This window comes from Egretta garzetta, unplaced genomic scaffold, assembly GCF_000687185.1.
Source record: "Egretta garzetta isolate BGI_Z169 unplaced genomic scaffold, ASM68718v1 scaffold260, whole genome shotgun sequence".
NCBI lineage: Eukaryota > Metazoa > Chordata > Aves > Pelecaniformes > Ardeidae > Egretta > Egretta garzetta.
This window is the reverse complement of record NW_009258662.1, coordinates 2390125-2413771: the sequence shown is the minus strand read 5'-3', so window position 1 is coordinate 2413771 and position 23647 is coordinate 2390125. Positions and strand designations below refer to the sequence as shown.

The window sequence follows — 23647 nt, the reverse complement described above, 5'->3', positions numbered from 1 at the left end:
CTCCTTATTTTGATCAGGCTTAATTTTTAGCAAGTAATTTTGCTGAACTTTTGAAGTGAATTATTGATGGTTATGAGTTATTGTTTGCTCATTAATTTAGTTATGCCAGTGAGGGAGAAGAGTACCCAAGCTCTTATTCTCTGGAGTCATTTATTTACTTGAGTACTTCCAAGGAAGAACCAGCTTGTACTGTTGACAATCTCCCTTATTAAGGTGCCTGCGTGTTGCCTGATGCTGCTTCTGCACACACCCACGCACCGTTTGTTGGCTTTAGATCTTTTAAAGAATTGATTTTTTTTTTTCCATGAAATTGCTAGCGTTCTGCCATTTTGCTTTTTTAAAACTACCTTTCTTTATAGCCAGAAGCTTTAAGACATGTGGCTTTAAGCTGTCACCTCTGTCTACTTCAGATTTAAAGATACCGAGCTTGCCTTATGGCTGGAGAAGACACTGAGCTCTGCTTCTCAGCAAGTACATTAACTGCAAGGTTCGGTTAAGCAAACGAGACTATAATATTTAGCCGCCCTCCTCATTCCCACAGGCCCCAGAGTAGTGAATAGTAGACTTTGTAAGAAAATGACTCATTGGAAATAATTCACGAGTAGATTTTTCAGTTTACTGTTCTCCTGTGTGTAGAAGGTAAACAAACAGATTTGAACGTTTCCCTTCCTTTTGAAAGAAAATGCGAGGATTATTTGCATTTTAACAGGAAGAGAACAAAATGCTTGTTACATGCAGATGGTAAATGCTGACAGCACTATTTTCACCCAAAAAAGCAAGTCTTTATTGCGCTCTTGTTAGGTAGTGATACACCATTTTGATCTGTATGAACAAAGCGATTCCCTGACTGGTCGCTGTGAAGTTTTAAGCTGCTCGGTGTGATGAGTCGAGTTGAGGATGCCTGACCTGAATGTTCCTATAAAGTCCCATGATTACATTTTGTTCCTGGCTCGCATGTGGCATTCAGTTCTATTCTTAGTTGAGCTATTTTGATTTTTACCCTTTCTAAAAGAACTTAATTGTGCATTTGTTTAAAATTTCCGTTAGAGTAGTGAGATTTTTTTTTTTAAAAAGTAGTAAATGGGATGGTTAAGGATTATCAGTCATATGGAGTTGTTGCAATGCTGGAAAACTATGGAATGATATGTTGGTTTTGCTGCTGTCATCTTCTGGATGAGACATTTATGTTGTTTAGTGTTTCTTTGCTCTTAGTTGTGCTTTTGCTATTGAACTTGGAACGAGTTCCTTGTGTGTGTGATGTGTTTGAGAGAATATTGGGCGATAAGTATCACTTAAATTTTCTCAGTCAGGAGTAAAGAACAGTAATTTTAGCAAGTTTTTTCATTCCTGGGAAAAGTTCAAATTTGATCAAGGTACAATTTCTAAAAGATGGGTTTGCACGCAGCTTTGCCTACTAAAAATGTCTCCTGACTCGATCTGCTCTGAACGCAGGCAAGCCTTGTGGCTTTTCGTGTCTCCCGAATGCGTTTGCCAGTGAGCATGGGTGCTTTCTCCAGCTCATTGCATCAAAAATCTCGGTGCTTTCTCTTTGCTGTCCAAGGAGGGCACTACAGTGAATTTAGGCCATTAGGGATGGTTGTCTTTCTGCTGCATGATAACTGTTAGGAGCAAGACATTTGATAGTTCAGCTAGAGAATGGACAAAATGCGACCGAGGAAAAAGAGAAGGCAACTGTGATAATGAGTTGGTTATGAAGAAAGGCAGTAGTGGTTCAAATTGGAGGGAATGTGGTATGGCTAAATAGAGCCTGTGGTTGGAGGAGAAGCAGAATCATAGAATGTTTTGCGTTGGAAGGGACCCCTAGAGGTCACCCAGTCCAACCCCCCTGCAGGAGCAGGGACACCTTTAACCAGATCAGGTTGCTCACAGCCCCGTCCAACCTGGCCTGGAATGTTCCCAGGGATGGGGCCTCCACCACCTCTCTGGGCAACCCCTGCCAGTGTTTCACTACCCTCATTGTAAAGAATTTCTTCCTTATATCTAGTCTAAACCTACCCTGTTTCAGTTTAAAACCATCGCCCCTTGTCCTGCTACAGCTGTCCCTACTAAAAAGATTGTCCCCATCTTTCCTATAGGCCCCCAAATGTGGATGTTGATGGACATATCCTTTGAGAACAGTTGTATGCTTTTAATTACTTCTATAGAAACAACACCACACAAACAACAATTAAAAAAAAAAAAAAAAAACCACAAACAACCAAACCAACCCAACATGCATATGCCGGAGTGTATCCCTGAAGCATACACGTGGTCTAGAGATGCCACCAGTATCAGATGTCTCCAAAAGGCTATACTGACAGCTTGCCTGACTTGCTCAGCGCACAATCCATGACTAATCAGGGGCAGTCATGTCAGGTCTGAGGGAGCTAATGAGAACACTTGTGGTCCTGCGGTTCCTGCGATAATCCTTTTTGGCCCTGACTCAGGTGGTGTGTCAGAGCTGTTGGTCAGAGGGCGAATTTCCTTCTGTGAGAGAATCAAGATCATCTTATATCCCTTGGCATCGAGTAATTTCCAAAGTCAAATGAGAACAAGCAGTCTTGTGGCTCCTTTTAATGGTGAAGCAGTTCTTGGGGGCAAACTGCAAATATTTTTTTAGCTACCGGGGAAGTTCCTGGGTCTCTTGCTGGGGCGGGTGCTCACTCCAGTTATGGGACTGTGCACCTGACATACGGGAGGTTTCTGAGGTAAGTACCACGGACAGAGGCGGCACAGCCAGCCCAGGAAAGCCTGGTCTAAAACAAGATGATGTCGGAAAAACAGGAATCAAAATGGAAAGCACAGCTAGCCCAACATGGCCAGGATCCAATTCAGACAAGCAGTCCAAATATCCCATTTTGATCATCTGTTTGTTACACCTGATGTGTTTTGCCCTTGTTCAGTTTAAGGTCTTCCTTGCCAGTGGCCAGCATGTCTCTTGCCATAGAAGCACTTTGTTTTGTGAGGGACTTTAAGTGTTCTTCATCTTATGAGGTGCTTTTCTGAGCCAGTCTCAAAATACTTTCATCCTACTGTGAAGGTGTGGAGGAGAGCAGGCAGTCACCAAATCCTGAGGATGCTTTACAGAGATGCCATAGCAGCAGAATTCCATTCAAATATACTGACCTGTTTTTTCCAAAATCTTATGTTGCTTGGGAGTAGAACTGAGCGTTGGACACGGCGTTGTTTCTTTTTTAACATGACAACCAAACTGTTCGAATGGTTTCCTTAGTTGCTCCTTGGCTGACTGCCAAACGCAGTCTCATCATGAAGAGTCCAAGAGGATAATCATTATCTTGCTGCGTCAACAGCTGGCCTGCATGCTATCTCTATCACTCATCAAGGTTTGCTCCATTAAAGTTCAGGGGAGGGGCTGCTTCAGTTTTATATGGGTTACAAGTAGTGGAATGGAGTAACTTGCTGATATTTCACTTTTTAAAACTTACCCATCGGGGAGGTGCCAGGTTCTGGGGAACAGCAATCTCCATGTGTTGTAGCTTTCTCCTGTTTTTTTTAATCATGAGACATCACGAGGAGGGGAGGATACTTGCAAGTGACTTGTAGTGGGATTAGCAGTCGTGTTCTGAGGGTTTCATAACTTAGGTGGCACTAAAAGACTGTCGATGAACTTGCTTCCCTTAATTATCCTTCATGGATCCTTCAGAAGTGGTCTGCAGACTGCAAGCTTCATCGTTGTTCTGCTAATGCTGTGTTTCCAAGCGTGTTTAAAAACATGCTATAGTATTCCCTCAAATGAGAGAGAGGAGATTTAATTTCCAAACTTCTGTCTAGTACCATGAGAACCACATCTGTGAACTCCCGGTTTACTGCTTTGCAAACTCTGCCTCTGTGTGAAAGCTCTGTTTTCTTGCGTAGATACTGGCAGAAGCCAACATTGCGCTTGAAACAACTGTAGCTGTTTGCACATACAAGCCAAAAAATATTCAGCTTGCTGAAACGATCACGGTGATCAAATAAATGCCTGTAAGTAGGGACTGTGGTAGTGGGAACATATCTGTTCCACGATTAGGTGTCACTTCTCTAGAAAAGCTTTTTCCCATGTGTTATATTTAAATGGAAATCATATTGTACAGAGCTACACGGCATCTTATTGAAGCTTTCTCAGGAACTACTGCTTGTTTATGTAACTGGCTGCTAACTGAAGACCTACGTGGCTGAAAATTGTTTTCAGATATTGAGGCCCTGAGCTTTTAATTTTTGCTATATAAAAATAAATGAAAATGTTAAGTTCTGGAGAGAGGATTCGGACCTCTTATTTTCAGTTAGTTTACTGCCCTTCTACCCTGAATTGGTTAATGAAATTATGGGGGGAAAAAAAGTCAGTGGCACAAGAAAAGCATTTGCCATCTACTAGACTTCTGGGTATTGTATTGTTAGTAATGTCTCTGTACAACTTTTCCTCCTCGATCAGCAATGTATTGTCATAGGAGCTGTTGTGGTTTAACCCCAGTTGGCAACTAAGCACCATGCAGCTGCTCACTTGCCCTCGCCCCCAGTGGGATGGGGGAGAGAATCGGAAGGGCAAAAGTAAGAAAGCTTGTGGGTTGAGAAAACAGTTTAATGATTGAAATAAAATAATAATGATAATAGTAATAAACTGTAATGAAAAGGAAAACAACAAAAAGAGAGAAGCAAACCCCAGGAAAAACAAGTGATACAACCGTTCAGTACCTGCCAACTGATGCCCAGCCTGTTCTTGAGCAGTGATCACTGCCCAACTCCCCCCAGTTTATATACAGAGCATGCCATCACATGGTATGGAATACCCCTTTGGCCCTTTGGGGTCAGCTGTCCTGGCTGCCCCCCTCCCCTGGCAGAGCATGGGAAACTGAAAAGTCCTTGACCAGTGTGAGCATTACTTAGCAACAACTAAAATACCAGTGTGTTACCAACATTATTCTCATACTAAATCCAAAACACAGCACTATACCAGCTACTAGCAGGAAAATTAACTCTATCCCAGCCGAAACCAGGACAGTATCCACCCCTTTTTCTATACCATCTACATCATGCCCAGGTCCCAAACTTTTCAATACATTCCAGTTAATCACCACCACTTTCCCCTTCTTTTGATATATACACAGCTACCATTCCCTTAGTCAATGGGCCAGAATGTTTGAGTTCAGTTCATTCAGTCCATGACTTTGAGCTCCCTCTGTCTTAACAGTCCTTCAGGGCCAGAAGACATGGTGTGTGGTGTTGGATGGTTGCATGCTGAAGCCCTTTCTGGTTTCGTCACCCTTGTGCTTTTCTCTGCTTCATCAAAGTTCATTCTTCATTCATCTGGATGATTCTTACTGTAATATCATTGATACAGTATGTAGCAACTATAGTCATGATGACATACGGTATTACTTAGCAGTTAACATCATACAGTTGAAATCATTGGCTATTCTCACCCAAAATCAAATCCTCTTGAGGTACGCATCAGAATTCTGCATCCTTCTGCATCACCCAGCAAGTGCACCCAGGTCCTTGAGCAAAAGCAGTCCCACAAATGGGTTTGCCCGAGGCAGGAATAACCCAGACTGTCTGCCCCAGGATATTTTTTTATGTGCACAACAGGAACTTTATCCCCTTCTACAGTACATAAGGGGTTTGATTGGGCCAGCCCAATTGGCAGAACCCCTAGTGTTGACTAACCAGGTGGCCTTCACTAAATGTGTATCCCAATGTTTGAACGTCCCAGCACCCATTGCTCTCAGGGTAGTCTTTAACAGCCCATCGTATCGTTCCATTTTCCTGGAGGCTGGTGCATGGAGATGGGATATACCCACTCAGTGCCATGCTCTTTGGCCTAGGTGTCTATGAGGTTGTTTTGGAAATGAGTCCCGTTGTCTGACTCAGTCCTTTTTGGGGTGCTGTGTTGCCACAGGACTTGCTTTTCAAGGCCCAGGATAGTGTTCCGGGTGGTGGCATGGGGCATGGGATGTTTCCATCCATCTGGTGGTTGCTTTCATCATGGTGAGCACACGGTGCTTCCCTTAGCTGGTTTGTGGGAGCGTGATATAATCAATCTGCCAGGCCTCCCTGTATTTATATTTCAGCCATTGTCCTCCATACCAGAGAGGACACTTGGCCTGTTTGGTCGCAGTGCATGTTTCACATTCATGGATAACCTGTGCAATAGTGTCCATGGTCAAGTCCACTCCTCGATCTTGAGCCCATCTGTACGTTGCATCTCTTCCTTGATGACCTGAGGTGTCATGGGCCCACCAAGCTATGAATAATTCACCCTTGTATTGCCAGTCCAGATCTACCTGAGCCACTTCAATCTTAGCAGCCTGATCCACCTGCTGGTTGTTTTGATGTTCTGCAGTGGCCCGGCTCCTGGGTATGTGAGCATCTACGTGATGTACCTTTACAACCAGGTTCTCTACCTGGGCCGCAGTATCTTGCAACAGTGCAGCAGCCCAGATGGGTTTGCCTCTGTGCTGCCAGTTGCTCTGCTTCCATTGCTGCAACCACCCCCTGGCCGTTTTTCTCATTCAGCAGTGTCTAAAGCCAGCTGGATGGCTTTCACCTCTGCAAACTGACTTGATTCACCTTCTCCTTCAGCAGCTTCTGCAACTTGTCATATAGGATTCCATACAGCAGCTTTTCACCTCCCATGCTTCCCTACAATGCGACAGGACCCGTCAGTGAACAGGGCACATTGCTTCTCATTTTCTGGCAGTTTTTTGTACAGTGGGGCCTCTGCAGCACGTGCCATCTCCTCCTCTGGTGATACTCCGAAATCTTTGCCTTCTGGCCAGTCCCTGATAGCTTCCAAGATTGCTGGGCAATTGTGGTTTCCTATTTGAGTCTGTTGTATGATCAGTGCAACCCACTTACTCCACGTGTCATCAGTTGTGTGATGTGTAGAGGGGACCTTCCCTTTGCCAAGTTCGTATCGCATGGTGATGGGCCAGTGCTGTGTTCAAAACAACCAGGGCTAAGTCCTTAGGCGCTGCTTTATGTCCTTCGAGCTGGCTGCCCACAGCTGACCTGAGTGATTGCTGGCCCCGAGAGGCAATTTGAACAGTGTGAAATCAGGGGAGACTTGCTCCAAAGCTGATTTACATCCAAGCGAAGAAGCAGAAGAGCAAGGGAACGTCCGTGGAGCCATTCTTACAACTTTATGTTGTAACAACCCCTTCGATCTGGTACGTTGCAAATAATAGTTCTTGCAGTGCACTGGCATTACCGTGTCTGATTCTCACCCCTTGTGTTTATGACTTTTTACTCTGAGTCTTAAAATGTAAAAAAAAAATGTATCCTAAGCAATCGGTTACTCTCACAGGATGAGTTTTGTCTCTCGTGGAGAATTACATTTCTTTCCCAACGTACATTTTGTTAACTAAATATCACAAGTACTTTTCACAAGTTTACAGCCCGTGTCCCTCTCTTAATATGCTGACCGCAATAATTTGAATTATATCCAGCATTTACTGCAAGTCCACTGCACTTGCAGATTATGAAGCTCTCTTACCCCCTAGTGGAAGTGTTTGTCAGTCACGAGGATTTTATATAGCCTTATTGCTCTGTCAAGGCTCAGATGTTCTTGGTAAACATCTTTTTGATGTTTCTGTTATGTTTAAAATAATCACAGCGGCTCTCTTACTGTGTAGTAGTTTGCCTTATTTTCTATTGATTTTCAGGGACTTGTTTACCAAATTTGCGTTGTCTTGTGTCTTTTCTTAATCAGATCACATCTGACTTTCTAGTGTGGTCTTGCTCTGCAAAAGACTAGAAGTCAACTTTGGCCTAAGGTGCTACTTCAATATGGTTTCTACACAGTTACTTAGAAAAATCAAAGAGGTTATGTATGTTGCTCCTCATCTTAGGCCCATAAATGTAGGGATATTTATTTTTGGGTATATTATTTTTCTAGGCATTCTCCATTTCAAACGGTCTCAAGAAGAGATTGATGTACAGCTGAGGGAAGCCTGAAATTGCTCGTCTTGAGTTTGGTTTTGATTGCAGTTGCTGTGGATAAATCCTATTCTTAACAATCGAGAGTAAAAAAAAAAAAAAAAAAGAGGTGCTGAACTCTGTTTTTTTTTCTCCTTCATTATTTAAATAATAATTTCAGCTTCAGGAAATTTTTTTTTCCCGCGGCCTCCCGGGACCCAAAATTGCGAACGTCCAGGGATTTGCTACCACAGACAATTTTCATATGCTTTCTATATCAATGGTAATATAACAACCGTATTCCTTATGATTATAATAATTTTCATTTCAATGAGCCTGAGGTATTAATTTTCTGAAGATTTGCATACTTTTTTTTTTTTTTTTTCTTTTCCTAAAACCCCGGCATGGTCTTGAATGTTCAAAGCAGCAGATAGGGTTGCAAAGACATTTTCCACGTACATTAGCATTGCTGATCAAATGTAGCTGGCTCTCCTGCCAGAAATGTCTCAAATATGCCTTGAATTTAATCCTTTTGGGTCAATGATTCAGTCCCTGACTATGCAAGCAAACACATTACATGATACTTCTCAAAAATTAAATGATGTTTAGTCTATAATTGTCTTTTTGTTCTCAATTTCCATATTGGGTGAATTTCACAGTACTTATTAGTCTTACTTAAAAACTTCCTTGTGGTTTGCAGCTAAGACAAGGTATGTAGTTGTTCATGTGCCAGCATTGTTCCCTGCTTTTTTTCCTCTGCTCTGCCACACATTTGCTTATAAATTGGGTGAATTTTCATTTGAAACTTTGTGGCAAAATCAGAGGTCAAAATAGGCAGGTTTGTGCTGATGAGCACCCTAAAACCATAAACAGCAATCTTGTTGACAGGACTCTGAGAATTAATTATCTGAATGTATTTCAGTTTCTACTTAAGTTTATGTGAGAATTACGCATTTATTTTGTTTTTAAGAAATGTTTGGGGTTTTTGGCTTTGCTAAACATTTTGTTAGGGGCTTAAACTGTAGAAAACCAAATGCTGTTCAGAATTTTTTAATTTATATTTATTACTTTCCTGGCCTACCAAATAAGAAGATTGAAGTAGGAGACAGAAACCTATTACAGAATGGGCTTGCAAACTACCATTTTGTGTGTTCTTAAACAGCAATATTAAATGGTTTATTAGCGTAGGGCTTGTTTTCGAGGCCGTGTGTGCAGTTCGTAGTTAATTGCAGGGAAGAATTTGCAAAATAGAAGAGTTCTGAGAATTTTTCATGCCAAAATCTTGATCGAAGGCCAGGAACCTTTACCAGCCTTTGTAAACTGACCCAGAAAGAGAAATGAGACAAACAGGATCTGTAAACAAAGATCATGTGCTCTTCACAAATACATTTTGGAAGGATGGTTGCCTAGGGAAACAGGAAATGGGGAATTATACAACAAACAAACAGGACTGCCAAACAAATTTGCTGACCTTTTTTCGGGGAATTATGATGAAAACTGTTGGAATCCTTAGTATTTCACCATGTTTCTAAATGTGAAGGTGGAACAGAAGAATAGCTTGGTAATTATACCACAACTGTTTGGAAAATACAAAAAAACTTTCTTGACATCTTTGTCCTAAGGGAAGCAACACAAGGTTGTGAGCTACGTAATCTTGAGTTCATCTTGAATTTTTTTGAGTTTCCCAGCTTGTGCAATTCAGTTTTCTGGAATCAGCGCATCCTTTTGCGGGTGAGATAATAACAAAATCACTCCATTCATATCATCAAGCTCTATCTTGAGGCAGTTTAATCCTCGTTTCTGAGCTGGTAGTCTCCCAAACAGCTCTGCCCATGTCTTTCCCTGGGAAACAGTGGCTCTCAGAGTGGTTTTTGTGCTTTCCAGGAGTCACAAATAGGATGGAAAGAAGAGATTTTGCATTGGACTTGTCCATAGCAGGGAAGGAGTCAGCCTCTGGGTGATGTTTCTTCTCCTCCTCCTTCTCACCATGCTTTGGAGGTCATGTGCAAGAAGCAAATTGTTTGCTTGGTAACTTCTGTACACCTCCTATTTTAAGATGTGCCATTTCAGTTTTAAGTTGTGGTAAATAATGAGATAGCTGTGGAAGAGAGGTCATAGAAAATACCAGCTTGGGATCACTCTGTCCCAAGTTTTGTTTCTATATGAAAGATGAAGAGGTGAAAGTAATTCAAAGGAAGAAAATGGGCAAATTAGGTAGCGACGTTAAAGTTAAGGCTCTTTATCACAGAATACTGAAGAGGTAAGTATGTGAAATCTCATGCTTGTTCCGTGGATATTAGAAAATCTGCTGAATTGCAAGGGGAGGGAAACGCGCTTCTCTGATGCTTGGATCCCTTCCTGTATCCTCTCTTGTCTTCAGTGTGTAACTTTTTTTTTTTTTTTTTTTGTCAGTTCCAATGACAGGTTTCACTCAAAGGGCTACCATTGATCCAGAACTGAATGAAATCCATGTCTTGTCAGGGCTCAGTAAAGACAAGGAGAAGCGGGAAGAGAACGTAAGGAATTCCTTCTGGATTTACGACATTGTGAGGAACAGCTGGTAAGTCGATGAAAGGGGTGCTATTTCCAACATCTACACTGACTCTTTAGAAAGCAATCCTACACGATCATGTCTCCCAGGTAACTCTATAACCTCTTAAAACCCTGGAATGCTAATGTTGAAGACAACTGAGTTCCCCCGAGGCCTCTCTCTTTCCCGTAGTCTTTAGAGACACTATGGCTGTAAGCCAAACGAGGGAGAGAAATCACGTGAACTTCTTGGAGGCAGGTTGAGAGGATGAGGGTAAATAAACTATTACAAAAAGTTTTTCCTGTAGGAAATGTTCAGGGCCAGGATTAATCATCAGTGCAGCAAATTCAGTCAAATGTAAGTTGTTAATAGCAGTGTACGTGGTACTAGTTATTAGAAACTAAGGGAATTGGTCTGCTGTATGAGTGGTGGTGGTGAAGTCTTCGTGCTAGGTCTATCAGCTCTTCCCAGGCTGTGTGCAGTGATACTTCAAGTACTTCCCAGTAGCTGCTGGAGCCGTTATTCTGAGAAAATATCTCCTTGTCTGTTTGCTGTATGGTATTTGGTGTTTGGTTGCCACTGCCCCTTTCCAGAGCTGGCAGCTTTTTTGTGTTCAAGGTCTCTTCTAATTTGGTGCCAATCACTTTGAAGGGTGTGAATGCTGTTTTTTAAAAATGGGGTTTCAGCTGGAAAAAAACAACCTAAATCTGCTTGGAAATCAGTCATTGAAATGCTAGTTTTGCTGAAGTTTCTGGCCTATAGCTCTACTGTGTCCAAGATGGTATTCAACATAATGAAAAATACTTCATGCTGACAGTTTTGCTAGAAAATAACGCAACATTTAAAGCTCATGACATAAAATTTTCCAGAATTTTTCCTGTTTAGCTTGTGATTGAGGACTGTGTTCAACCAAGATGAGCTTCTCTGGCTGTTGGATGGGTTTCTTTGTAGAGCTAAGAGTGGGGATGGGGTAATGGAGGATAATATATAGAGAAGTAAAAAAATCTTTGGTGTGACATGCCAAGCAGTTCAAATGGACGTCATTTGTACCCCGTAGCCTTTCAGTAACTTTTTCTACTTCCTATAGGTACTACTAATCCTTATTTACTGCCTTGTATTTCAGGTCTTGTGTCTATAAGAATGACCAAGCAGCAAAAGAGAATCCAGGGAAAAGCCTTCAGGAAGAGGAGCCCTGCCCAAGGTTTGCTCATCAACTGGTATATGATGAGTTGCACAAGGTATGAAAGTTCAGATACATAAATGGTGATTATTTTTTTTTTTTTAAATTTAATTTTTTTTTAGTCTTGCTGCTCTTCCAGTGTAGTTGCTTCTTCAAAGATGGTACAATGAATATAGCTTTTTGCTTAATGTTTAGGTTAATGTGGTGGGTAACTTTCATTTAATGTACTATCATCTTTTGAAATAAGGTGCTAAGTTACTCTTTATGTCAATGTGAAGTAGACATGATAGCTCCTAGATGAAATCAACATGCAGACATGGGATATGCTAAGCCTCTACAAAGTTGTCAAGCGGCTAGCTCCTAGCTGTTCTCATACTTGAGAGCACTTGAAGCTTCATTCTTTATCTTCAGGGACTTAATCTCACAACCTGTTAGTGACTAAATAGTCACAGATAGTTACCAACATTTCTAGGAGAAAGTGTGTTTGAAGTAATTGCTGTTAAGAATCTGCTCTAACAGAATTGCCTTTGCCCTGCGTGCCAGAAGCAACTGTCATTCTTTAGCACTATCTGACTTCGACGCGTTCATGCTTAAGTATAGTTAAAATTGGTTTTAGTGTACATGACTGCTCAGTAAACTTAGGGCTTTGTGCGTATTAACCAATAAAGCATAAACCCACAGATTAGATTACCATAACTTCATTAATTTATGAATTTAAATTACTGTGACACACTTAACCTTTCACAGATATTTTGCAATTAAAATAAACTTCTAAAATTGTTTTTTAGTCAGAAACAGTCTGAATTGAAAAAGGCAAATATACTTCAGTCTTCTCATTCTATGGGATATTTATCAAACTTGGGAAACCCAACTAGCCCAAAAGTTTGGGGATGAGGGGGATTTTAAGGAAGAATAGCTGTAACTTCTGTATGGAGAACTCTTATGGTTTGTCTTCATTACAGACATTAATGTTGGACAGTAAATAATGTTCTGCCTTTAATGGCTTACTTCTAAGTATAAGGTACTGTGAGATTGACAGTAGTATTTTATAAGTTACTGTGAAGGTTGTTAAATCATGGCAGTTGCCCAACTTTATCTGAAGAGCTGTTTGATGTACTTGTTTTGAAGAGCCTTATTTTTAGAAATCTCTGTTCAAACGACCTTTCTAAACTCCTCTGATATAAATAAGGAGGGCCTACATCAGTGGGATGCAGAATACATTGTTTTGAGTGATTATTCTTAAAGCCATGGAGAAAGGTGGCCTATTGGGCTTCTTGAACCTCAGTATTTGAAGACCCTTTGTGACATGCTTAATATCAATATTTCAGAGTCTGAAATGTCAAACAATGTGAAGGGAAAAAAAAGTGAAGAAATAAACAGTCCTTTTTAACACTTTTACTTTTCTTGAGACTTGCCTCCCTCTGTAAGTCTAGCCTTGCATTTCAAATGTGTTTTATCCTGAAATTATCAGAATCACTGTTAAAGACCATTTCATTTGAGCTACTTTGAACAAAAAAATGAATTTTGCATACAGGTATATTTAGTATTTCCATGACTGGCATCTCAGGATTGCTAGAACTGTTTTTTTGAAGACGATCACAGCAATGGTTGCGACTTCTATTTCTAAATAAGACTGGTGTTTTCTTCCTTAGTTCTTCTTAGGATTACAGTTTTGACTTTTTCTTTTACTCTGTATTCAGTGAGCTCTTTCCTTTGTGCACAGGTAGTGTATTGAATGTCTTGCAGCTAGGCTGCTGTATTGAGGTGAGACAAATCTGCCTTTCCAGAGACCATGGAAATACTTTTCTCTGCAAGTCAAACTAAAGCTCTCTAGAGTTCATGGGATATGTGGGGACACAGGCCTGTTGGTCATCTCCTAAGACTACGCTGGACCGGGCTTGTTGTCACCTTGAGCATCTTTAAGACTTCTCTGCTCGTTTTGCCAGTGGCCCTTGTCTTTGGGGAGGATAATGGTCTTTGCTGACTCAAGGAAAAGGCTGCTCATCTGAACCGTGGTGCTTTAGTAGTGCAGTTTCACCAGTAGTGCTCTGACCAGAGCCAGAGCATTGGTCTACAAAGTCTCTTTTTTTCTGAGTCTTCCGTACAAGCTTAAATGTTTCTTTTTCAAAGAAAATGTGTGATTGCTGGAGTCATCTCAAAATTACATGGGTCTAATCTGCTCATCCCCAAATTAGAGAAAGGCTTAATACAGGTGCCTTAATTTAGCCTCTCTCATGACAATGAGAATTTGGAGTCTTTGAGGACAAGATTGGAGAATAGGTTGGTAATCCATCAGTCTGAGTATTGTTTGCATCGAGTATTTGAAACAGGGCAACAGGGGCTGGCTCAGATCCTTCTTTTCTTCTTGTATCTTACGTACTTAAGGATTTGTCATGCTCATAGGTTTTACCTAAAAAAAGAGGTCGCATGGTTTGTGGATGTTTGTTTATAAATATCTCAGGAATCTGCTAAAGGGAGGTTCTAACAGTGTAGCTTTTTTATTTTCTTAAAATGTAAGCAGTTTAAGAGAACTTTCTTCATCTCCTAGGGGATGAAGTAAGGCTATTCATAAGATGGAACAGCTTGTCTAAAAGGCAAAGTTTTCTCCCTCCAGAATAAACCTCTACAAAGATGCTGACATAGTAAATGGTCTTTGTTTAAAGGATGTACGCAATCAACTTTTTGATCTGCCTCTTGTTTGCTTAGGTTCATTACTTATTTGGAGGGAATCCTGGTAAATCCTGCTCTCCAAAGATGAGATTAGACGATTTCTGGTCTCTGAAGCTCTGTCGACCTTCAAAGGAATACCTGCTAAGACACTGCAAATACCTCATAAGAAAGCACAGGTATAGAAACAAAAGATGGTTTGCAATTTTCTTTTCCAAAGTGTCTTTTGTTTTTTTAAGTTGCTAAAGCTTGAATACCTTGTGAACTGTTTTGGGAAATGCCACTTTGTTGGTTATATGATGGTCTGCAGGTTTTTAATTTATTTAATTTAATTTTTAAAAAATTTAATAATAAAAAGCAGTGGGGCAGGGCTAAACTATGAAATTAACTTCATTCTGGTTTTGCTATATTACTCTAAAACTAGAAAAATCTGGCTACTGAGTGGGGAGCCATGGGGAATTTTTAGATTCCCTTTTCACTCTACTGCTCATCAACATGTGTTTTGGTGCTGTCACCTCCCAAGGAAATGGAGTATGTTTCTGAAACACTGCTAGGATATAGTAACAGCTCGCAAGGATGCTAATGAAGTCTGGAGGCTGGATTCCTTTGCACATCTGAGACTCAACTGTGGTGAGGTCATCAGAGTTTCTCATTCAGAATCACTTGAAAGATCTCACTTATGCAGAATTCAGCTACAGTGAGATGCTTCCTGTGCTCTGGATGTTTCAGAGCTGCCTTATATTTGCTATTTAGGGCAACAGCTTTTCAAAATTAAGCTTACGGTGTTGCCTTAGGCAAGAAATTGCAGCAGCGAGGCAGCCTTTCAAGACCTAGCAAATTATTTGAAGCCAATAAAATAACTCTTTCTGCATCTTGGTGAGAATACTTTGTTATCAGGTTCTGCCAAGAGTTGGAGGTCATTTTTTGCTGATGGTATTTTACTTAGAGGCAGCAAGCAAATTGCTGTGCTCAATTCGCAATCACTGTGCCTGGCTGAAGCCTTTTGCAGATTAGCCACGCCATAGATGGGAATACCTACAGGAATGAATAAAGGTGTTGCCTGGTAGTCTGGGAGGCTTATTAAACCCATGTGTGGTTGTATGCAAATGCAGCTGTACAGCCTCCAGAGACAGCTCTGCATTACTTTTTTTTTTTTTTTTTTAATTAAATTGCAGTCAAAGGAAATGTTGCTGCATATTGTCTGGCAGAAGTTGGGGTTTATGCACCGTGCTCCCATTTGTTGGGGGCCATTCTGGAGCACAAGTCATACGAGGAACGGCTGAGGGAACTGGGGTTGTTTAGTCTGGAGAAGAGGAGGCTGAGGGGAGACCTGATCGCCCTCTACAGCTACCTGAAAGGAGGCTGTAGTGAGGAGGGGGTCGGCCTCTTCTCCCTGGTAACAGATGATAGGACGAGGGGGAATGGTTTGAAGCTGCGCCAGGGCAGGTTTAGGTTAGATATTAGGAAAAACTTCTTCACTGAAAGGGTTGTCAGGCTCTGGAATGGGCTGCCCAGGGAGGTGGTAGAGTCCCCATCCTTGGAGGTATTTAAAAGAAGGATAGATGAGGTGCTTAGGGTCATGGTTTAGTGGTGGGGTGGCAGTGTTAGGTTAAAGGTTGGACTTGATGATCTTAAAGGTCTTTTCCAACCAAAGCGATTCTATGATTCTATGATTTTAAGCAGCCAAACATGACCAGCCAGGGAGTGGTATGATGGGTTCTTTGCTGGAGTTCATGTGCCTCTTGGGGCTGGAGCTGAACTGCTGCAGGGTCATTTGGCTTCCCGTTATCTGCACTCCCTCCAGCTCTAGGTACCAGAACAGGTACTGAGCTTGTGAACGCAGCAAATCCGCTGCATCAGCGGGAGTCCTGTGTGGCTAACTGGTACTAAATGAGTTAATAGGCCACAGCAGAGCCAAGCATAGAAGAGCAAGGTGTCGATGGTACTGCTTAAGGTACTTCAGCCCTCCCAGGTAAGGGAGACCTTATTGCCCTCTACACCTACCTGAAAGGAGGTTGTAGTGAGGTGGGTGTTGGTCTCTTCTCCCAGGTAATGGGTGATAGGACAAGGGGAAACGGCCTGAAGTTGCACCAGGGGAGGTTTAGGTTGGACATGAGGAAAAAATTCTTCCCCAAAAGGGTTGTCAAGCACTGGAGGGGGCTGCCCAGGGAAGCGGTTGAGTCCCCATCCCTGGGAGTATTTAAAAGCTGGGCAGATGAGGTGCTTAGGGACAGGGTTTAGAGGTGTGATGGCAGGTAACGGTTGGGCTTGATGATCTTAAAGGTCTTTTCCAACTTAAATGATTCTATGATTCTGTAATATCATCTAAGAAAATCTGTGTGAATGTTTGGAAGAAATCCTGTTTAATTACCAAAATGTTGAGCGCATCAGGTAACAGATATAGTCTTTGAGCTCCACGCTGTGGCTCAACGTTTTGCATCTTTAGAAAATTTCAAAATTTGGGCTACAGACATCCACTACAGTATAAATAGCCGAGTAGGTGACCCAAATAAAAAAATAACAATGTGATTAAATCTATTCAGTGTGACTTCTCTCTTTGACACGCTATACTCAGTTAAAGGTAACTGAAATATGTTATGAATAAAATACCTGGCGTTCTTGTAAGGCAGTTGATACAAGGCAGTTAAGTAACTGAGAACATGGTTTTTAGGGTCCTCATCTCTGGAATCCAGAATTGTCTGAGCTGTTTTCATGGGGAGGCTTAATACTGTGTATTGGTGATTCAGAAGATGACAGAGTGCGATACTGTGCTCGGCAGATAGGTGATGGGGGAAAAAATAATTTCAAACCTCATCCTTTCTAGGCTTACGCACCCAACTCAATGCTGCAGAGGAATCCTCTGCTCACGGAGGATGCTGAGCCCAGAATCACTGACTGAGGGCTGTATTAACTTCTTCAGGGAATTCACAAAATTTACAGTTTCTGTTCAGTAAAAGAAAATGAGAAAATAATGGTGGCAGTGCACAGGATTTTTACATACATGTGCTCTTTCCAAAGGTGGGATATTAAGGCACAGTATTAATTGAATCCAGGGTTTTTCACTCCCGTTGTCCCTTTTTCTGTTGTCTGGGAGAAGCAGGGAGTATTCTCCATCCCTGTATTTCCAGTTATGCTTCTTGCGCAGTCAGGAATGTAAATACCCCTGGGACCGGAGTGCTCAACTTGCCTGTATCTGATCTGTGCTCCTCACATGAGGTGCTATTCATACCTTACTTTATTTGTGGAAAACAAACTGTGGTAAACGTTTTATAGTTATGTATTACAAAGGTGCTGTACATATGCTTTTGAATGTTTTTAGTAAGACCATAATACTTTACAGAATCACAGAATGGCAAAAGTTGGAAGGGACCTCAGGAGATCATCCAGTCCAACCCTAACTTTGCCCTTGTAACTCCTGTACACCCCCAAAAACCCCTCCTCTGCGTTTGTCTGGCTTGGAAGCACGTACTCCAGCAAATACGAGACCGATCTGCCGTTAACATTGTATTATTTGGAAATAATGGGCTGAAAGTTTGGTTTGACAGGTTTTGCTCTTTCTAGAAATAGTAGTACTTCGTCCTGAAGGAAATTGTTGTGCTCATATTTTCTGTCTCTTTGCAGGTTTGAAGAAAAAGCTCAGACTGACCCTCTTAGTGCACTGAAGTACCTGCAGAATGATTTGTATGTAACTGTGGATCACTCAGACCCTGAGGAGACAAAAGAGGTAGTGGTGAACAGTCTGTGTCATGCTTGCAAAGAAACGTAAACTGTGTTCTCATGTGGAAGCTTTAAGCTTCTTAAACCTTGTTTTTATTCAGTTTAAGAAAGCTCTACAGGTGCATGACACTGCTATGTCATATATTTCTCTGTGGTAAAGATCATACTGCTTTAGAAACAGTCATTTTACAGCTGCAGTTCCGGATGAAATAGCTTTTGTACTCCTAATAGTGAAGACTGGGCCTTTGTTTTAATTCCAACGTACTGGTGTGTATTTTGGGAGCTTTAATTGAAATGTAAACTCTCTGAAATGTCACGAGTCTGTAGTTGGTTGTGCCGTAGAAAGTGAATAGAAACTCTTATTCGCTCTGCCTTTTGGCTTGTCAATATTAAATAGCTCTGGGGAGGGGAAAGAGGTTTTTCTCTAGGTGATAAGTATTTCTGGAAGTAGATTGTATATATACAGTGCTTGCTAACCTTAAACTCTTATTTCCTCTGCCCTTTGAATATTATCCAGCAGGCATGTTCTTTTATTTGTTCCAGGAGTTTGTTCCCATTTCCTGTTTTGATTCCATTACCGCAGTACATGGCACTTCACAAAAAGGATTAAAGAAATAGTGGAAAGTGTCAGATAAGGTGGTTGATTTGACTCAGCCATTAATTTCCACATGGAATTTCAGGCAGCTGGCTGGATGTACAGGCATTCAGCTCCTGACGGGTAGATGAGGAAGAGGAGACTATGGTTCTTACTCCTTTCTTGCTTTAATGACTTTGGAAGTGATTCGACAGCTCCTTTTTTATAAAACTACGATAGGAGAATAGGCACTGTTATTCCATGCTGAGTCTCCGGATTAAATCACTTAATCTGTTGGTTTTAATGCGTTACTTCAGATAAAGAAAAGATCATTAGAGAGGCACTAAAAGCTTTGGGGGGCGGGGAATATACTTCTTGCATATGCACAGTATAGAATTGTAGGGTTAGCAAAATTAAGAAAAAAATATTTACTAGTATCAGGATCTTGGAATTGATCACATTTGTCATAAATTCTGGTTAGCCTTTATAAACTGGTCCAATAAACATTTAAGTGCTGTGCCTGTCAGTTCTCAGTTAGATGGTTTGTCACTGAAATTGTCCTGTATCAAGTATTTTCACATCTTTTCTAGCCATTTCTAGCACAGGAAAGACAAATATAACATACAATCCTGCTTTTCTTCAGCTGGAAAGGGAGATTTCTCCCATGCAGTGTGCTTCAAGGGGGCTCAGCCCAATTATGCCCCATCTTACCGGTGTGGTAGCACTTTCCTCTTCCTAACTGAAACTGTAATAACCTGTGACGTACAACAACTGTTCTCATGCTCTCTTCTCCCTCCCACCCCGATCTAAGACTGTGTCCTGTGTTCTCCGATCTCCCTTTTTCTCCATGTCATACCTGTGTGCTGGTAGCCCCATCATGCCTGTGAAGGCCATGTCTCTCTTGGCCACTTACTCCTAAAGAGATCTCACATCTCATGGCTGGCTGAGCCTTTTTACTTGCTTGAAGAGAAAAAATTTGTGGTATGATCAGCAAGCTCCTCTCCTTTTAGTTCTTGCTGCCTCCTGTCACCAGCAGACCAAAGGAACTGCCAGCAAGACTGCACATTGTGCACATCTGGCATAGGAAATCAATTTATATTCTACATTGGGTCTTCCCAGTTCAGTGTGTAGTATTTAACTTGTCCACCTCGTAAGAATGAAGAATTGACCTGACTGCATGGACTCCTCTGAGATTTTGGGGAAAAGTAGTAGCTTTATCATACAAGGTAGAAATAGAATAAAATGTTTAAAATAAAAAAAAAAATAGCCCTTTTCACAGAACGTACTAATATTTCTGCAGGTTGATGATCTAGTGTATGAGCTTAGTTCAGGCCAACTGGGTGAATATATTTTGAATCCTTTCTCTGCAGGCCTAATGCCTGATCCAAACAAAATTCAGCAGCTTCTGTCAGTCATGCTGGTCTGTCGGATCAACGCATACCGTTCAGCAGAATTAAAGCTTCGGTTCCAGTGGTCTCCTAAAATCATTTAACAATTTCTGGGAAGCTTTTCTGTTTGTGGATTGGGTTTTTTCATTTTTGTTTATTGGTTGGTTTGGGTTTTTTTTTTTCTTTGTTTGTTTGGTTTTTTTTTCTTTCAAATTGTGCTGGTCAAAAAGCTTTTAACTTCCAAAGCTTTTTTCACTGGAACAGATCTGGCAGGTATATGGCACAGAGCCAGCTACTGCGCTGGTACTGACTGGGTGTATTTCCAGTTGACGTCAATTTACCTTCTGGTTATCACATTGAGTTGGCTTTTTGCTCTGGCATTACATCTTCAAATAGCTCTTGTGCTTTCCAAAGGACTGACGCAGGCTTTTTGGATTCCGTATCAAATTTCAATCACCGGTTTGATTGTGTATCTCAGCCCAGACACCTACATACTCTGTCTTTATTTGTCGTTGAAATTGTCTTGGTGTCAAAAGCTTTATATCTGATGGGTTTGCTCTGGGCTGGCTACAGCCATTGAACGTTGTAAGGCTTCTTAGTGTGGCAAATCTTAAGGGAATTGGTTTTTCCCTGTTCTTTTCCCTCTCTCCAGGGCAACTGTTAAATTTGGGAAGGACCAAGCTGAATAGGTTTATCACCGACTTTGTGCTACAGTTCTCTTAGAGACTAGTCTACATGGTTTCATGTTTTATGGATTGAGATATGGGCAGTGTTATAATATTACAAGCAGAATTTCACTTTGAGGTAAGGCTTACTTTATAATAGAAGTAATTTCTTCTAACTTTGTTAGGCAAGTCTCTTCAGCTGTTTTGAGTTGGGTGCCAAAAAAAATAAACAGACTGTTCTTGAAACCTACTTTGTCGTTAGTAACCAATTTTGTTTAAAGTAGTGTGAATGATTGACAGTAGGAACATAGCCCCAGATTTTTGTCCCTTTGTTGTGAATTTTAGGGGATGTTAATAGGATTATAGTTTTATTTCCTTTTTTATTATTCTAAAGTGACGTAGGTGCCTGCAAATAACAGCTATCGCACGGCCATTTGTTTCAGTAGCCACAGGCTATATAGGCCAGCTCTGCCTCTGCTGTTGCCCACAAATGCAGATCCAGTTCTCTTTAACTGTGATCTGCTTGAAATTGCTTAACCCTCTTCAGTTAGTTCAGTGTTTTCAGAACAGTGAGTGAATCTTTTTTTTTTTCTTTTTTTTTTTTTTCCTACTGGCTGTGGATTAATAGCCCTGACACTATGTGTAAAGGAAGGTAGGTCCCCAGAGCGCATGGAAGTTTGTCCGTGTTTTCTAGTTCATGGTGAGATTGAAGTTGTATAAAAGACTGGCATTTGTTGGTGCAAAAATTTCTGGTTACGTGGGTGTTCTATGTCATATACATGCAGATGTGCATTTAGTGGTAGTTTGGAAGTAGAGGCTTTTAAAGATAAAAGGATGGTCAAAATAGCAAATCAAAAGAAATTCTGAGGTTTGTACTTACGTCAAGGAAAAAATGGGTGCTAAACGCCACAAACCCATCAGCAGATCACATACAAGGCTAAAGGTGTTCTTTGAACACGGAAGTAATCATACCCAGATCTTTGCAGCTGCTTAGTGGGCTATAGAAGAAATCAAGATGATAAAAAAAAAAGAAGCCAGAGCTGCCCAGGTAAAGCACTGATTTTGTATGTTGAGATTGAGCTTAAACTACTGGTGAAGCTCAGTCCCACGATTGCTCTAAAACAGATATAAAATGCAAGTAAAACTTGCAGTATGTTTTTCTTGGAGTGTGGTACGAGAAGGAGCAAGGACCTGGAGGCCAATTTGAGGCCTGACTAGCTTGTAGACGGAGGCTGGAGGCCCCTGTTCAAGGCTGCTTCATACTTTCCATTCTTAAGACCTTGTCTTTAATAAATTTGCCAGATAAAGCCAGCGGGGCCCAAAAGCATTGTTTGAGTCTGCATTAGACTGATATTTCTGGGAAAATTGAAGCCCGAATGGGAAAAATAGTTCTAGGAAGGAGCTAAGAAAAGCATGCTTCTCTTCTTCGTGTCCTGCTGTGATTCTTTGTAAAGCCTCAGAGCCTTGAGTGCTGCAGCAGCAGAGGCTTTGGAGCCAAGGAGCCTTTACAAAAACAGCGTTCAGCCCTCCCAACTTCAGCTAGTGACGGCTCCGTCCTCAAAGAATTGGAGCCTCTCATTGCTGCTTTGAGCCTACGCTATGAGGCACTGTCCCAACAGAACTGGTCAAAGCGAAGAAACTGTTCTACGCTGTGATCTGAGCACTGGCTGTACAGACATTAACGGAGGAGGAATTGTGTCTGATTCATACAACCTGCCGGGTATCCCAAACAGGAGTTACTCATTCTCCCTTAGTGTTAACCGTTTCATTTGCACAAAAGGCAGAGGCGTGCAGCACGTATCCTAAAACTTGCATGGGTTGCCACACAGCGGACTTGCTTTTTTTGCTGTAGGTAGAAACCTAGATCAAATACGTGCAGATGATAAAAGAACAGTTAGGTTGGAAACATGAAGGTCATAGGTTGGAAAATGCCAGAATTAGTGGTACCCATGTAGTCCTAATTTGGCTCTCTCTGAATGTGGTTGATTATATTAGTTAACCTTATATAGTTAGCCAGATATACATAACTAATGCACCGTATATATAACTATTACAGCCTTACATATTTAGTTCTAAGGAACCCCTACCAGAAGGTGGGTTAGGTGTCGTAGAGAGAAGTTAATTGTATAATGAAGAGAACTGTTGTCTTTCTGAATGGAGACTTAATTGGGAGCGGATGAAACCAGTGAGCCAGAGGGATCATCAGAAGAAAATGGGTGGTGGTGTGATGCAGCTGGGTGCTTCTGCTGGGTAATTGAATTCTGGTCCTGCCACTGTAACGGAGTTGCTATGTGATGTTAAGCAAATTGGTTTTTGTAGATGGTCATTAATTGGGTCCTTCATTCTGGTGCCTGATGGAAGAGATCTGAGGTGTGATTTGCTTGAGGGCTTTGCTCTTCGGGCTGCAAGTGAATTCAGAAGAAGCTGCATAATACTAAGTATTCTGAAAAATCAGAATCTGGTAGTTTCAAATAGGGGACCCAAGATCAGAATTTGAAGTGCTATGTGTTATGATAACAATACGATAGAAAAACTGCTGAAGAAATTAATTCCTTCGTTAGAGCAGAGTTTGAACTTCATTAAGAAAATACTGCATTGATATATGCTCCAAACAGGGGGTAGGAGACCTGGTCTTGAGTAAGCAGTAACCATACTATGTGCTGGGGGGGAAAAAAGCAGGGGCCCTTTGGGAGAACATCATACGCTTAGCTGGCACTGTAATGCAAATGCAGAGTGAACCAGCTTAGGCTTGGTGCTGTCTGTAATGGATGTGCTTGACTTTTCTATCAGAAAGTTCTTTTTAAATGTGAGATGATCCATAAAATATAACTTCAAAACAAACAACAAACCTCAAGGTTAACTGAAGTGCAGTGTCATCAGTGAAGAAGGAGACAAGATATTCCATCTCCACAAAGCTGGAAAGAAACTTGTAGCTGTGAAAATCCATCATGCATAGGGCAGATGAGGCTGGAATACTTGGCAGAAGGTCTTCAATGCTTTTTTTGGTCTCGG

General features: G+C 41.3%; 1 protein-coding gene across 2 annotated transcripts in view; it reads left to right on the top strand.

The window, feature by feature from the left end:
- Positions 1 to 23647, top strand: part of MKLN1 (muskelin 1) — a 102793-nt gene that overhangs the window by 73703 nt on the left and 5443 nt on the right. For both annotated transcript variants that reach the window (XM_035903860.1, XM_035903861.1), the window contains exons 13-16: positions 10327 to 10474; positions 11568 to 11682; positions 14331 to 14470; positions 17913 to 18015. In XM_035903860.1, the coding sequence (XP_035759753.1) occupies positions 10327 to 10474; positions 11568 to 11682; positions 14331 to 14470; positions 17913 to 18015 (506 nt within the window). The remainder of the gene's footprint in view (positions 1 to 10326; positions 10475 to 11567; positions 11683 to 14330; positions 14471 to 17912; positions 18016 to 23647) is intronic.